At 40.8% G+C, this 16786-nt stretch overlaps 2 protein-coding genes and 1 pseudogene across 3 annotated transcripts in view; 2 read left to right on the forward strand and 1 right to left on the reverse strand.

Moving 5' to 3' along the window:
- The window catches only part of ACAP2 (ArfGAP with coiled-coil, ankyrin repeat and PH domains 2), a 156831-nt gene extending 152103 nt beyond the window's left edge, over nt 1-4728 (forward strand). The window contains exon 22 of one of the 2 annotated variants that reach the window (XM_029213913.1): nt 219-4728. In XM_029213913.1, coding sequence (XP_029069746.1) covers nt 219-319 — 101 coding nt within the window. In that variant the 3' untranslated portion in view covers nt 320-4728. The remainder of the gene's footprint in view (nt 1-218) is intronic. The other variant, XM_029213912.1, reaches the window with a different exon arrangement.
- Nucleotides 4729-9361: 4633 nt separating this feature from the next.
- On the reverse strand, nt 9362-10183 carry LOC114890966 (annotated as a pseudogene).
- Nucleotides 10184-12221: 2038 nt separating this feature from the next.
- Nucleotides 12222-16786, forward strand: part of XXYLT1 (xyloside xylosyltransferase 1) — a 182888-nt gene continuing 178323 nt past the window's right edge. Inside the window, exon 1 of the mRNA XM_029215328.1 lies at nt 12222-12809. Within this exon, the coding sequence (XP_029071161.1) occupies nt 12306-12809 (504 nt within the window). The 5' untranslated portion in view covers nt 12222-12305. The remainder of the gene's footprint in view (nt 12810-16786) is intronic.

Raw genomic sequence — 16786 nt, forward strand, 5'->3', positions numbered from 1 at the left:
GTGCTTTCTTCAGGTATAGTTTTTTTTTTTTTTTCTTCCACTGTATACTTTTCCAGCACTTATATTTAGTTGGTCTTTTTTCTTCCAAAAATGCTCATCTGAACAAAATTTTAATGTAATGAATTATAAAATAGTTACTAGTCGTAAAAATGAATGTTGTTTATTAATACTTTCAATTGTGTAAATTTTAAAAGTCTCCTCATTTTACTTTCATGCAGGTGATGAAACTTACCAGGATATTTTTCGTGATTTCTCCCAAATGGCATCCAATAATCCAGAGAAACTAAATCGTTTCCAGCAAGATTCACAGAAATTTTGAATTTTTTTAAGAAGGGGAAAATAGTAAATCTGGTGACTCCCTAAAGTATACATCTGAAAGCTCACAGATTTTTACTTCTTTAATTCTACTTACTTTTAGTAGCTATTGAGTTGTTTGGGGAAAAGGTACCCGTTCATTGATATTTTTATAAATCAAAACATAGATCTTTAGTAGTTGGGAGAGGAACCTACTTTAAGACTTCTTTTATTAAAAATTTTTTTTAAAGCCTGTTTAAAGGGCTATTTTTTATAGATTAAAATTTAAATCTAGACTTAGGCCATCTCTAGGTTACAAGATGCTAAGAGTTTAGACAAAATAATCTTTTTTTCCCAGTGGGTGGTAGCATTGAATTTTTTCTTCTGTGCACTGTGCCCAGGATTGTTCAATCAAGCATATCGGCATCGAGTGGGAGCCTGATGTCCTGCCTGACTTGAGAATATGTCTTTGCTTTAGCTTCCCTGATGTTGGTGATTCAGAAATAGTTTTTTTCTGTTTGTTTGTTTGTTTCTTGGTAGCCTAGCTGTCATATACACAATATGTAATTTAATTATTAGAACTAGAGAATATATGCCCCCCCCATTTGCTCGAAAATGCAGTTATATTCCTCAGTTATTGTCCAGTACTTTAACGTACATACAGTGGCTGTACAGATTGACATAACTCAGTCCTTTAGATTTATTCCATTTTATGAAGGAAAAAAAAAACAACCCTTGACAATAGTTTTTTTTTAATTACCAAAAGAATCTCATAGAAGTTGTAGTTCTTCATTGTTTAGTTGATTTCCTAAAACCTTGACAAATTTATTGATGTAACAAAACTGTGTTTCAAAGGTTACTTGAATGTTGCAAAATTATGCTTTCATCAGTTGTAACTATCAAAGGAAAAGTTGACTTATAAAATAATGTAGAACATTTTTGTATTTGAAATGTGTCCTTTTCCAGATACATTTTTGCTATTGCTCCTAGTGAAAGGAAAAATATCTCTGTAAAAGGAGTAAAAAAGACTCAAGTTTTTTTAGTTTGTACTAAAATATACAGCAATAAATGGCTTTTTAATTCTTCTAACATCTCCTGTGTACTTGTTGTACACGGTATACATTCTTTTAAATTATAGCATCTATATAGCTTTAGTATTTAGTTACATGAAACACAGACCCTTGAATTCCAAAATATTATGGGTATACTAATTTTCCAGGTATATGCTACAGATTAGTCTGATTCTATCTTTGATTGACGTATCTTGTCAGGAGTATAAAATAAGTAATTTGCCTTATGGTTTCTTTCTGATATTGTCATAATTAAGTTTAACTTTATTTTTCAAGTTACATGTAAGTAATATTATTGATACTCAGTTTCTAAATGAGAGGTTTTTAAACTTGAGTTGCCAAATGAGTACAGAAATTATATTTCATTGGGTAGATAATAAATTTTCTAACATTTTCCCACCAGTAAGTAGAGTTTTCTAAGTTGACTGAACATCAAATCAGAATCTGTCTGAACAGGAATTATACTGACATAAATTCGTATCACAGAAAAGGTTCCATATTTGTTTGGCCAAATTGCATGCATATAATGCTTATTTAGTAATAATTGCTGTGTATTAGATAAGGATACAAATATATTTAGGGATTATTTCTAAGGAAATGCTAACTTCCAAAGCCTTGTATTTTAATTGCAACAATACCAGGAACCTTAAATCTTTCCTGTTTCACCTCAGAGTCACAGGTCACCGGGCTTTGCAAAAGTCTGATTTGTAGCATTTTTATTAGTGTACTTTGAAATTAATTGTCTGAAAATCTCAAGGAGAAGGAAATATGTTGAGAAAAGAAAGAAACAAAGGAAGAAAGAAAAAAAGAGAAAAGAGAGCCTCACTTTTCCTTTGTAGTGCCTATTCCTGTTTTGCTCCTAGGAATTCATCTGAACTTTATCTGAGGAAGCCTAGGCAGTTTACCTTTTGGATCCAGCCTTTGGTCTTCAGATCACTTCTGGGATCTCTGGTTGTAAAAGCAATTCTTGATCATACTCTTAACTCCTGTGGCTTCAGTCATGAGTTGTTAATGTGGCAGTAATTAATGTCTACTTAAATTTAATTGTTAGAGATGTATTTGAAGTACACTAAAAGATCATGGTTCTGAATATCTTCAGAGAAAGTGAAATCTTTAACAGTACAGGGAGCCTGTACGTACAAAAATATACTTCTGTGGCTTGACTTCTTGAATATGCGGAGACCCAATTTTGATTAAATTTGGCAGAAATGATGCAGGAGTAACAGCAAGGTTTTAAAGTAAATTAATGGTTACAAGTGGTTACAGAGTAGGTTGGCTCTTAACCAAGGTGAATTAGCTGTGTCAACTAATAGCCTTTCTGTAGTATGTAACAAATCTTAGTTTCATTATGCTGTGAATTATTCAGTATCATGATAAATTATAGTTTAAACAACGTTAGTCATACTCTTGGGCTTCAGAAATCAATTTGACTGTCCTTTGTTTTCATTCCCTCACTGATCTGCTGGTATTAGTTTCTGATTCCTTGTCATTATTCCATTAACTCATTAACTTAAAAGTTAGAGTAATCTGAAAATAAGAATAGCAATACTATGAGGAATTCATAAAATACAGTTTCATGTTAGAACTAGACTAAAGGTAATTGCATAGTTATTTGCAGTTTTTTCATTGTAACACTTACATGTTTAAGATTTCTAAGGTTTTAAAAATTACCTTTGGTACAATCCTTAGAAATTCAGAAATTTCCAGGGATTCACTATATTACATTGTTTACCTAATTTATACTGGTCTTTGTAGATTTTAATCAACTTTGGTGTTTACTTTGTAAAACATACAGATTTTATTTGGAATATTATTTTGGTTCTTCATGGGTGCATTTTGAAAAAACCTTATACTTTCACAGTCTGGACAGCTTAAGTTTGTGATGTGTTAAAGCAGTATTTTAAAAATATAATTTTACACATGTGAAGTGGGGTCACGATAAACCAAATTGTATTTAAGATTAAATTTACTATCCATTTTGAATAAGACATTCCCATATCACTCTTATATTGTGGAATTAACTTTTCTGTTTGATAGCACTTTCGACTATGGACATGAGCTGGAAAAATGCTATATTTTTATAGAATTGTCTGTTCAGAATGACTTCAGACCTGCATGATATAGTGGAAAGAGCACTGACTAGTTACTTACTACCCTTACTGGATTCAGAGCTCCTCACAAATAAAATGAGTGGGACGAAACAAGGTGTCCTGTAACAGCATCCCTTGGTGTGCTGTTCCGCTGCTCACACCTGCTCACAGTGTGCTTTGCCGTGACTCACAGTAGGACTTCTGAGGTCTTAATCTAAGAGCACCAACAGTGTCTCTTCTTTGATCCTGGGCTGCTCCTCTTGTTTTACAGAGCAGGTCACTGGTTTGTTGGTTGGTGGCGTAGCTGACACCAGAACCCCTGTCTGACTAGTAGTCAGAGGCACTTTACTCATATCATGAAATGATTTGAAATCATTGTAAAGCAGCAAAATTGGATAATGACTGCCAGCTTTCCTTGTGCTTTGATAACGAAGACTCCAAGTATTCTGGAGGACCTGGATATAAAATTACTTTGAAGGAATAGATTAGGGTTTAAATATGTTAAATTGTAGGGAATTTTATATATTTGCAATAACAAACATTGATGAAGGCAAAACGTTGTAAAGGCAATTCGAATTCACATATGCTTATCAATTTCTTGATGCTTCTAAACGAAGACAACTAAAAGGGGCATGGATTCAGTTTGGCCAAATCCTGACATCTATAAATATGATTTGGGGGGCATCCTTTTCTATTTACATAAATTTATCTACTAAAATAAGGTAATGGGGGGAGGGAAGTAAGGTTTGATCAAGTAAACTTTTCTCTACATTGCTCTTTTCACTATCTTATGTACTAGATTTTCTTATTTTTTCCTCAACACACCTCCCACCTTTTGGGTGTTCATTTTAAACAGGGAAAGCTCGCTACATTATAAAGAATGTTGGCACCATTTATTTTACACAAAGGCTAAAGGTTAACTTTTGGAAGTGATGAGCTACTTTTCTATATGTGTTTACTCGTGCTTTGTGATATTTCTGGATCATTCCAGTCATAAAGACTTATTACATGTAATATTTCCTGCTACCTGTGAAAAGGTATATTTTAAAGAATGTATAACCAACAATCCATTTACTTTTTATTAGTATGTAGAGGATTTATTTGTATCTAATTCATGAATGTAGTTTTACTGTAGGATGTCACTGTAAATGGAACAAAGTACATTATCTTTATAGTTATTCTAAAATGTATATTATGTAAGAATTGTAAATATTATACCTGATTAAACTCTTTGTATGCCAAGAAATTATGTCAAGTCAATAAAAATCTCACCTCTGGCGTAGTTCTATTATGCTCAGACTTCCACTTTATTGTGAACTACAATTGCAGACATACCTGTTAACAACTGTCATGTTTAAGGTCCTGTATTCCTTTCCAACTCTGTCACACTGGTCCAGATTGATCCTATTTGCTGATTGCTTCAACCATGAAATCCATTTTGATCTTTTAAATATTTTCTTCTGCCTGATCACAGAGCTGTATGGCTCCCAGTTCATTAGCTAAAAACCACAAAAGGCCTTTTTTGCTGTCGCTCTAATTTTTTTCTATTATGATTGAGATATCTGTTGAAGTTTCTAATCTAGGCAACACATTCACACTCAATCCTTTTAGTAAACAAACAAACATGTTTTTGCATGAAATGAGATTGAAGGAATAGAGGCTTGAAAGAACAGACCTGGAAGTGAATTGCCTGCTTTTGCCTTTCCTTTAAAAGTTAGTTGAAAGCAGACACTTAAAACTTTTCTATGTAATTTGCTTTATTCCACTTCATTTCATTTTCATAATAGTTCTTTGACAAAGAGAATCCAAACTGACAGTAAATGTTTTCAATGAAAACAGCCTACTTTTCGTTATTACAAAACAGTGCTTTTTCATCGTCGAAAAATGTTCAAGTAATGATAAGTAAAAAGAATTCCATCCTAATTCCGTCATCTGCCTGTGATGTTCATGTGTGGCTAGTAGATGGTAGCTACTAGCTACATGTGGCTATTGAAATTTAATTAAAATTAGACAAAATTAAGAGTTCAGTTCATCTGTGGAATTGCCACATTTAAGAGCTGACTAGCCATGTGCCCAGTGACTACTGTTTTGAACAGGGCAGATAACAGAGCATAGTCATCCTAGGAAGTTCTATTTGACAGTTACCAAGTACGGGGCAAGCTGTTACTTCTTTGGTATATACCCTTCTAGACCTTTGGGTGTATGTATTATATTTATATACAATGGGATCATACTGATTTGCCAACTGCTTCTTTCACTTAGTAAATGAGGAACAAGTTTCTAAGTCCTTAAGTAATCTGCATCACTTTGGGAAGGATTTCTTTAAGTGTTTTTGTTATGGAAACTTTCAAACATATACAAAAGTAGAGACAATAACTTCAGTAGCTGTTAGCTCATGGCTCACGTTGTTTTATCTATACTCCCACCCATTTTTCCTCTTCCTCATTTTTTTTAAACCAGATGCCAGACATTTCAACAAATCGTTGAGTATGTCTCTAGATATCGTATGATAGCGCTTATTATGCAGAATCTTAAATGATACAAATGAACTTATTTACAAAACAGAAAACAGAACAAACTTAGGGTTACCAGAGGGGAAGGGTGGGGGGGGTTGGCGTTAATTAGGGAGTTTGGGACTGACTTGTACACGTGGCTAAATTTAAAACAGATCACCAGCAGGGACCTACTGTGTAACTGCAGGGAACACTGCTCAATATTAGGTAACAACCTAAATGGGAAAAGAATCCAAAAAAGAATAGATACATGTATATGTATAACTGAATCACTTTGCTGTACACCTGAAACTAACACAACATTGTTAACTATACTCCAATATAAAATAAAAAGTTAAAAACATAAAGGGGGAAAAAAAGGACTGTTTTAAAAATATCATATCACCTTCCTTAAAATATGAAACTATATAGTCAATATTCAAATTTTCCCAATGTCTTAAGTGTGTTCTTTAAAAAAAGATTTTTCAAATCAGAATTCATGTAAGTTCCATTCATTGCAATTGGCTAATATATCTCTTGAGTCTCTATAGGTTCTTCTATTTATCACTTTAAAAAATTTCCCTTACAGTTTGTTGAATACATCACTTTTAATGACAGCATCTTTTAGTTTCACTTTACTGATGAACATTTGATTTCAATATCTTGTCATCATAAACCTAGTTCTTCATTACCCTTATGGCTAAATACTTGAGTACATTCTCCCTTATTTCCTTAGGATGAATTCCTAGATGTGAAAATGCTGGTTCACAATGGGTGGGTATATTTTTGAGGCTCATTCAATGAGTCAGGCACGGTGTTAGGTACTGGGGATATTACGGTAAAAAAAAAAAAAAAAGACACTACCTGTTCTCTTGAAGTCTTGCCTCCTTGCAGTGGAGAAAGATAGGACTGGGCAGTTCATAGGTGGCCCTCATGGAATCCCTGAGGATGGTGCCTCCTCTGGACACTGGACGCGTTGGTGTTTAGAGACCATTCCTCAAGGCAGTGACATCTAAGCCAAGGTCTGAAGCCAGAGCGGTTGGCTCGGTGAAGAGCTAGGGCAGTACTTTTCAAACTTTGGCTTGTAAAAGAATCACCGTCAAGGCCCAGGCTCATTGAAGATAATAGGGCCTGAGCCATTGTGTTTTTACCAAGCTTCCCGTGGTTTCCAATGCCAATCAAAATTTGAGACCCTTGTCTCAGAAAGAAACATTCATCTGGATAGGAGAGAGAACTGAAAGTTCTCTTAGAAAGATTTTAGTATTGCCAGAGTTCCCTCCGGGAAAGTTGTGTCAATATACACACCCCCATCTACTGTAGAGGAGTGTCTTTTTCTCTGTATCTTTGACAATATTGGGTAGTGGTCAATAAAGAAAAAAGCCTGCTAAACTATCAGATTTCTACGTTACATTACAGATGTAGAAATCATACAACAGGAAAAACCATCTCCCCTGGCTAGAAGTCAGAGAACTTGACCACAGTTAAAGTTAGAACTGAAGGGTCACTTGCCGGCCAAGTTCTTGTCTATTTAGTCATATTGTTATACACCCAGATATATCTATTTTAAGCTGAGAAAATAGCGCATAACATCTGACACACTACATACTTTCTCTTTTTGTTTAAAAAGACTTTATTCATTTTTGATAAGGGAAAGGACAATCTCAATGTCAACTTGTCATCTAATCATAAATTTGAATTTACAGGATTCACTGCCCTAAAGACACTGTATCTACTGACTGACAACATAACTTAAAATGAAAATCTCCTTTCTGTTCCCTAAGGTTGCATGTTGAAAGAATTAAACAGTCCTTTGCAATAGTCAGCATTGGTACTTGGCCTAGGTGTAAGATCAAAGAGCAAAACAGGAGCAAAAGAAGGCCGAAAGCATAACTTGATTGCCCAGTGAGTACAAACATCATTGGAACAAAGAAAGTTGCAGGCACCAGATAAAAAAGGCAGGTTCATTAGCATAAAAAAATTACACTTGGTTGAAGGTGAGGTCAGCTATTCCACACGATAACATGTATGCCAATCCTAATGGCTAACATGGAACCACAGAAACAAAAACAGAGACCTTAAATTCAGTAACTACACAATGTAAAATTCAAAACTGGAATTTACCCAGGTCATCCTACAAAATCTATAGCTAAAACTTTTTCTTTTTAATGCACCAGGAAGATCTGTTGTAATGACATGAGTTGGTCACACTTAGATTTGCATTTATATAAGATTTAAGGGATACCTTTCCCCACTATTCCTTATGTCTGAATATGGATATGCTTAACTACCCAGCTTATGCACTAACTGCACTAAAAATGATGAAACTTACTACCATGACTTATTCTAAGAACTCACACCACATCAGCTAACACCCAATATAGCTTCCTAAAAATGCCCCGACAGAAAACATTTTGTTCAGTTTGGTGCTTGCTGTGACATAATACCAACAGAATAGTGTACAACTACTTTAGTTACTCAGCCGCTACTTCAAGTATTTTAATCTAACTTTTGTTCAGACTTTAATAACTTCGTACCTATTTGCCAAAATCCTTGTGTTAAATGTAACTACATCTGATATTCTTAAACTGTAGCTCCTGTAACACAGTTCAAGTGTTTTTTTCCCCTGGGTATATCTAGACATTTTAATCAAGAAAACAAAGTTATGCTATTATGATTAGCCAAAGCTCTTTCCAGCAGACCACTGAATACAGCAAGTCATAACAAATGCCTTCCCAGAGACAAGAACAAAGCAAAATATTTTCTATTCATAAAAGGAGCTAACAGCATGCTTTGTGCCATTAAAAAGCTACTTTTCAAAATATAACCAGAAGACTTATGGTCTACTAGAAAACTTCCACTAATCACACACTATAACTAAGCCACAGAAACTTTCATGACAAAGGCTCCAGATATACAAAGAGAAAACATAAAGTTACGTGGGAACCTCAGTTAACAGGGAAATGAAGCCTTAGAAGACAGAATACATCTAACAAATATGGGGAACAGAGTAGACACTGTAGCTGGTTAGTAAAGGACCACAGTTTCTCCCTATGGATCAACACTCCCTACAAAATAAACTGTACCTTAATTATCACTTATTCAAAATTACACTTTTACAGAGATATTTAGTACCTGACTCAGAAAAACAATCGCATTTATTTGAGGTTTAACATGAAATCATACAAATAAAATTTGTATAAACACAAATCCACATCGAGTCATAACACAGATAGCAAAAAAAAGTAAAAACAAAACTAATTGGCGGCTACATGCAGTTGGACACAGTTGTGTCTTGTACACTAGAAAGTCTTTTACAAAATAATCATCTTAGATCAATAGAAGACCAAACTTCAATGTTGTCCTTGCAAGATGGGTTGCTTTAGCAATCTCTTCCTGTTTTCTCCAACGTCCCTTTTTAATATGGCTGGTAATTATTTTGGTGATTGCCATCCCCTCGAGATGCCTTGCCATAAGTGCTCTGTTGGCCACCGTAGTCTGCATATCCGTGCATATCCATAGTTCCCATAGTTATACCCAGTATAACCATAGCCGCCATAGCCACTATAGTTTTGATCACCACCATAAGCACTATTGTAATTTCCATATCCTTGATCATAATAGTTATTAAATCCTTGGTTCCAGTTTTGGCCCTGACCTTGGCCACGACCCCTAGTACCTCCTCGTCCACCAGCTGCAGCACCTCTTCCTCCTTTTTGTTGTTGCTGTTGCTGCCTATATACCTCTTTGGGTTGTGCAACTTTGATTTCACACTTCCCAGAACCAATTTGATATCTGCTTTCTACCAATTTCTTTACTGGCTCTCCGTCTGTATATGTAATAAAACAAAATCCTCTTCTTTCATTTGTTTTTGTATCCATGGGAAGTTCAATATTTTCAATCTCTCCAAAGTCTCCAAAATATTCTTTAATTTGTTCTTCCAAAGTATCTGGGCTCAATCCACCCACAAAAACCTTTTTGGGGGGTTCCTTCCCCAAGCTTTGGCCCTTTTAGGGTCTATCAATTTGCCATCCAGCTTGTGTTCTTTCAGTTTCAAAACCTTATCAACACTAGCAGCATCTTTGAAATGCACAAATCCAAATCCTCTTGATCTTCCAGTGACTGGATCTGTTTTCATTGTGCAGTCTACAACTTCTCCAAATCGAGACAAATATTCAGTCAGATCTTTCTTGCTTGTATCCCAGCTCAAGCCTCCAATAAACATTTTACCGTCATCCTGCTGATTCACATAACACATTAATTTTTCTTTATGGTCAAAGAATTGAGGATGAAGAAGCTTGGAGAAAAGACCAGTCTCTTGAGTATTTTCCTGTGTCTACTGACTTCCTATGTAAAATTTAAATTATCTTGTTCTTCATTTGTTATCCATAAATTCCAGGAGTAGTGATCTTATAAAGGTCTGAAAAAATATATTTGTTGAATAAATTCCAGAATAAATGGCAGAGGAAAAATCCACCTTATTGATCGTGTAGGTGGGTGGACTAAAAGGTACAATTCCAGAATTATTTCCCCCTTATTAATGAACAATAATTAGAATGTAATAATACAATGGTAGCACACAGTGGTGGAGATTCTGTGGTACATGTAATAAAGTCTTAATGGATATTTGGGGTTTAGAATTTGTAAACACTCTAGAAAAGCTATGATTGCTAAACTGTATTTTGTACTTGTTGGATATTTAGACTTTGTTTTAGAGTTTGGTGTTTCTAGCATAGTTTATATTTATTGTTTACTAAGTGTCAGACACTATTCTAACTGCTTTTTATCTATTATCTCTCATAACCCTATGAGGCATAAGTACTAATATTAGCCCCATGTTACATAGGGGTATGATTGCAGCTCAGAGAGATTACCTCCCTTGAAGTCTAACAACTCCTAGTTAGCTGTAAATCCAGCTCTCTGGTGCCTGTGGGAGCAGCTGTGCTCAGGGTCTTCCTACTCTGCCATCTTGCTTCCCCCCCCCCCACGTGCCCAAATCCAGCTCTCTTAACCACAATGTCATCTGCTGAAGCTTGTGGTAAAATACGCTCAACTCAGAGTCTGAGTTATCACTTTCAGTGCTAATCTTGGCTGGAAGTTTGGGCTTTGGAAGTGGTATGGCTTGAGTGGGGATCCATTATTTACTAGCCAACTAGATTTGGGCAGTTCACTTCTCTAAATCTCAATTTCCTCAATTGTAAAGTGCAAATAAGCAAATAATACCTCTACCTCTTACAGCTGTGTGGATTAAATGAACTAAAGTAATACCTGTTACTAAAGTGAGATAATTCTGCTATTGTTCCCCAACCCCCAAGGTGAGTAGCATGTATTGAACTTGTTGCTAAGCATTCTTTAGAGGTCCAAGGTTTTTCAGAGAAGTGTTGCTCCAACTGAAAAGAAGAGGAGTTAAAAACGAGATGAATTGTGGTTCTGGGGACCACACTTTCAGAAATAATGGCATGGCACAGTAAACGGGTGAGAGAATTTGTGATTGCATTTGTGCCTGCGTTTTCACCTGCACCTCTTTCAAGCATGCAGACCACTTGTACATGTTTACGTAAACACTGTAGTGTGTCATTGGTCCTCAGAAGACTCAAGTTAATGGGCTTTTATGTAGTTGGCAGTGTCCAGCTATATTGTCAAACCTGCCACTGTGTGACCCTGGGCAAGTGACCTCAGTTATGCTTCAGTTAAGAATTTGCAAAACTACCGGGTACATATTAAGCCTCCTTTAAAGTGTTAAAGTTAAAAAAAAAAAAAAGTATCCTTTAGATTGCCTCTGGTCCGCCTCAGAGGTGCCAAGTGAGGTGAGCAGGACATTTACCTCGGGTGTCAATCCTACTTCACCGAGAATAGGGAGGGAGTTGCTAGTTTAAATTCTTTAGCCCCAGATAGTCTCCAAGGTGTGAAAGGAGTCGGGGAGAGGACTTAAAGCCTTCAAGAAATTAGGGTGGAAAAGGTATATAGAGAAAATTTTTCTTTGTGAGTCCAGTTTAGTCTTTTTGCTACCGAAGTCTTAGCTTCGGTTTCTAGCGTCTGGGGCTGGGCACTTAAGAGGGCCATTTTTCACGGACGGTACAGCCAGCTGGCTTGTATGCCCGAGTCCTCACCGGCTTCTCTGACCACTCTGGGGCGGCTCCTGCGGACCCGCGGCGCATCCCCGATGTAATCCTTCTGAGCCTAGGACCCAGCGGCTGCCGGGCAGCCCTGGCCCCGCCTCTCGGCGCATTAGCGCCCGCGGATTGGTAGCGCGGCTCCGCCTCCGCCATGGCTGCCGCCCGCCGCCGGGGCTACTGAGTAGCTGCAGGGGTACTGTTCTCCGCTGCGGCTCCCCGCCCGCCCTGTCCGCGGGAGGGTGGCGCATGGGTCTCCTCCGAGGCGCGCCCCCATGCGCTCGGGCCATGGCGCGTCTGGGCGCTGTGCGCTCCCACTACTGCGCGCTGCTGCTGGCCGCGGCGCTTGCCGTCTGTGCCTTCTACTACCTCGGCTCCGGCCGGGAGACCTTCTCCAGCGCCACCAAGAGGCTGAAGGAGGCCCGCGCCGGAGCCCCCGCCGCGCCCTCGCCGCTGGTGCCGGAGCTGGCGCAGGGCTCCGTGGCGCCGGCCCCGGGTGCTAAGGCCAAGAGCCTGGAGGGCGGCGGGGCCGGGCCGGTGGACTACCACCTGCTGATGATGTTCACCAAGGCGGAACACAATGCCGCGCTGCAGGCCAAGGCCCGCGTCGCGATCCGCTCCCTGTTGCGCCTCGCTAAGTTCGAGGCGCACGAGGTGCTTAACCTGCACTTCGTGAGCGAGGAGACCAGCCGCGAGGTGGCCAAGGCCCTGCTGCGGGAGCTGCTACCGCCCGCCGCCGGCTTCAAGTGCAAGGTGAGCGGGGCCTCAGCCGGCGGTTCCGGGTGGGTGGCTCGGTCAGCGCGCGCGCCCGGCCAGGCTCCAGGGGTCAGGAGGGAGGTGTCTTCGTTGCGCTGCCCACTGCCAACGCCAGTAGAAGCCTAACCTCTCAACCCGATCCCCCTGGCTGAAGTGTGCATTCACAGCACGCTGGAGGCGTCGTCCGGGGGCGTGTCCGGGAGCCTCGTTGTTAGCCGACTACCCTGACCGCGTCTCCCCCTTTAACTGCGGCCTCCTTGAGAATTGGCACTCCCCGTCTTTGCTAGCGTTACAGGATTCAGCAGTCAGTGCCTTCAGAGCCTGCCCCTCTTTTTATTCTTCTCAGTCTTTGACTTTTTTAAAAAATAAATTAATTTTGTTTATTTTATTTTTGGCTGCGATGGGTCTTCGTTGCTGCGCGCGGGCTTTTCTCTGGTTGCGGCGAGCGGGGGCTACTCTTCCTTGTGGTGCGCAGGCTTCTCATTGTGGTGGCTTCTCTTGTTGGGAACACGGGCTCCAGGTGCGCGGGCTTCAGTAGTTGTGGCTCACGGGCTTAGTTGCTCCGCGGCATGTGGGATCTTCCCGGACCAGGGCTCGAACCCGTGTCTCCTGCATTGGCAGGCGGCTTCTTAACCACTGTGCCACCAGGGAAGCGCCTCAGTCTTTTACTTTTGAGGATGGAGCAGGTCATTTGAACGTACCAATATGCTTCTGGTGCATAGTCTGCTGGACAGGGTCTTCGGCCGCTTGAATTGTTCAGGTTACAGTGACATTTCTCATAGCTCATTTCTCTAAGGTATTTCAGTCGGAACTAGTCAAGCCCAAACCCAGCCAGTGTGAACCATCTCATCTCCTCTGTGTGCCCCCTTCTCCCCTACCCTCAAGGATCCTGAACCCATTTAGAGAAGCACCGGGTTCCTCCCAGGAGGTACAGATAAGATCTGGGGAGAGCAGAGCTAGTCACCTTGTCCCAGGCTGGACCCACCTGCATCCCCATCATCTCGCTTCACCTCCTGGCTCTGCTTGTCGGAGTTTGGATTCCTAGCTTAGAGTTAATGGTCTCAGTTAAATTGCTTTCTCGTTTTGACCTAACAGTTGCACAGAGGGGATCCAAGGTCTGATTTTGGGATAGAAATAGTAGGTGATCCTAAAGGATGGAGCCTGATGGTGGGGGGGACGGGCGGTGAGGCAAGAGTAGTGTTCCATGTGTTTGTGCCCAGTGAGTGACTAAGGGGAGCTGATGCCAGGATCCTGCAGGGTTCAGGGGTCTGTTGTTTGTTGTCTTCAGAATCAAGTTCTAATTTCTTGGTAGGGCTGTCTGTGTTGTGGCCCTGGCTCTCCTCTTCTGCCTACCTTCTTGTCTTCCCCCTACGTGCACCTTAGATCTTAACTGTACTGAATGTGCCTTTACATAAGCTATACTTTTCACCCAGAATGTCCTTCCTTCCTTCCTGGGCCCTTGGCCACTCTTTACTTAGTTTTCACCTTCCCCCAGGAATGTCCATAGACTTGGGGGACAATCTGTGCCCAGCCCTCCACAGCTCTCCTTTCCAGCTTCCCCCCATAGCATCAAAAGTCTGTCCTCTGCCCAGAACAAATGAGCCCATCTGGAACACCCACCATAGTCAGGGAGAGGTACCTGGGCCTGGATTCCATGGTACAGGAGGCCAAGAATCCAGGTCCTGGAGCTTGTGGCTGGCCAGGCCCTTGACACCCACTGTCTGACCTGGGGTTTTTCAGCCTGGGGCCCATCGCATTTGCCCTAATTGCCGTCTCTGGAAGTAGGGCCTGGCAACCTGTTCCAGGTGGTCCTTGGGACTTTAATGTTTGAGAAATTCTGTGCTAGTCCAAGGGAGAAAACCAAGGGCCCTTGATCATAGGGCCAGTCTGGGCAGAGCTGGGATTTGACCGGCTCTCCAGACACTGCCTTGAAGACCAGCATGTCATCTCTTCACTTTCTGAGTCAGAGGTCACAACTCAGGCCTATCTCCTCCATTGCTAGGGCTCTACTGTCCCCTTCTCGAGCTCCAGCCACAGTATCTTGTTGCAAACTCAGTGCTTTCCAGCCTACATGCCTCTGCTTCTTTCATTCCACTGTCAGGATACCCTTTCTGTGTGCGTCGCCGAGTCTTGCCCATCTTTGGATACCATCCCTTCCTTGGAGCCGTCCAAGGAACCCCCATTCAAAAGGCACATCTTCCTCTTCCTCGTGTACCTCGCTGGTGCTGTAGACTCTACGACGTCTTATCTCCCATCCCTATGCCTGGCACATAGTGGGCACCAGAAATACTTGTCCAGGGCAGGTCCAGTCTCAGGGCCAGCTTCCCTTCTTGGAGTCTGTGTTTCATACTTTGACTCCTTCCCTCTGCTGGGCCCAGTTCTGACAGCCATAGCCATCACCCAAGGCCTGAGGCAGCTGCAGATGACCTGAGGGAATTGACACCACCCCTACTGAGGCATGAGGAATGAGGGTCTGGGGGCTTTCAGCCAGATGGCTGTGTTCAGATAAGGGTTTATCAGTTCTAGCTAAAATTGCTCCTGTTCCTTTTGAATGATTTTTTGTGAATCTGTTTTCTGTTTGTGACAAAAGTTGCTCTTTTTGTTTTATTTTTTTTTTAAATATGCAGTCCTAAAAGATTTGCCTCATTTTAGTTGTCATTTAATTCTTCCTCAGGTTTGGAATGTGTCTTCTGGTACCACTTCACACATGCCTTTCCCTCTACCTGGAGTACCTCCCACCCCCCCACCCCCCTTCCTTAACTGGTACTCTGCTTTCAGGTCTCAGCATAAATGTTATTTCCTTGGTAAACCTTTCCTGAGCCCCCATTGTACATTCTCATCACACCAAGGACTTTTCCTTAGTAACATTTCTCACAGTTGTCATTATGTAATTATTGAATGAGTTATTTGTCTACCTTGCTAGACTGTAAACTCCTTAAGGGCTTGGACCCTGACCTCTCTTAAGTGTATCCCTAGCAGCGAGCATCATGTCTTACATATGGGAGTGCATCTTATATGAGAATTATTTTTTCAGTATTAATTAGGAAGAATGACACTAGAAATTCTCACCCCAGTTGCATCACAGCTGGAAGGGATCTTCAAGAGCATATAGCAACCCAGGTGAGGAAACTTGCCTAAGGCCACTTGGGGAGTTACTGACAAGGCTGGGGGCTAGACTCAAGTCCTAGGCCAATGTTTTTCTCTTTGTACCATGTTCCGCCTTTAAGGAGCACTTCTCTCTTGTAAGATAAGGTAAAAGAACTGTCCACTCCCAGGGAGAGTTGCCCTGAAGTGTGTAAGAACACCTTGGGAAGAGGAAGGCAGCTCCTGGCCCACCCGGCTGTCTGGAGACAGCCTGAAAGCTCTTCCTCCCTCAGGGTGGGACCTGGGACTCCGCCAGGTGTGCGGGATGCAGGGCAGGGCTGCAGTGAGCCAGCCTAGGACTCGTGCTCACACTCAGAGGTCTCTTCTCAGGCCATTTTCAAGTGCCACAGAAATGGTTGAGCCAAAATGGTTGCAGAAATTGATCATAGAATATTACTAGTGACTTTAGATTACATTTTGGTTAATTAAATACTAGCTAAAAAGCTATTCAGTTAACCAGAAAAATCTTGTTTTGAATTATTATTGAAAGCCTTTCAAAATCCACTGGTTTGTTATCTCCTAACAGTATGGAAATATATTATTTGTTCACTTATTTAATAAACATCCAAACCTGTTATGTTCGAGGTACCAGGACAGGAGCTGTTTCTAGCTCATTTAATAAGTCTATGGACTAACTGCATCAGAATCTCCTGGGGACAGTTATTCAAAATACAGACTCATGGACCCTGCCCCAGCCTGTGGGTCAGAATCTCCTGATGGGGCCTGGAGATCTGAATTTGTACGAGGCTGTGGCAGCAGGCATGGAAGTCCCTGCTGTAAAAGGGATACAGGAGGGCCTGATGCTTTCCTGCCCACCTTCAGACCGAGCT

This window comes from Monodon monoceros, unplaced genomic scaffold, assembly GCF_005190385.1.
Source record: "Monodon monoceros isolate NGI ecotype Baffin Bay Population unplaced genomic scaffold, NGI_Narwhal_1 Super_Scaffold_11, whole genome shotgun sequence".
Classification (NCBI taxonomy): Eukaryota; Metazoa; Chordata; class Mammalia; order Artiodactyla; family Monodontidae; genus Monodon; species Monodon monoceros.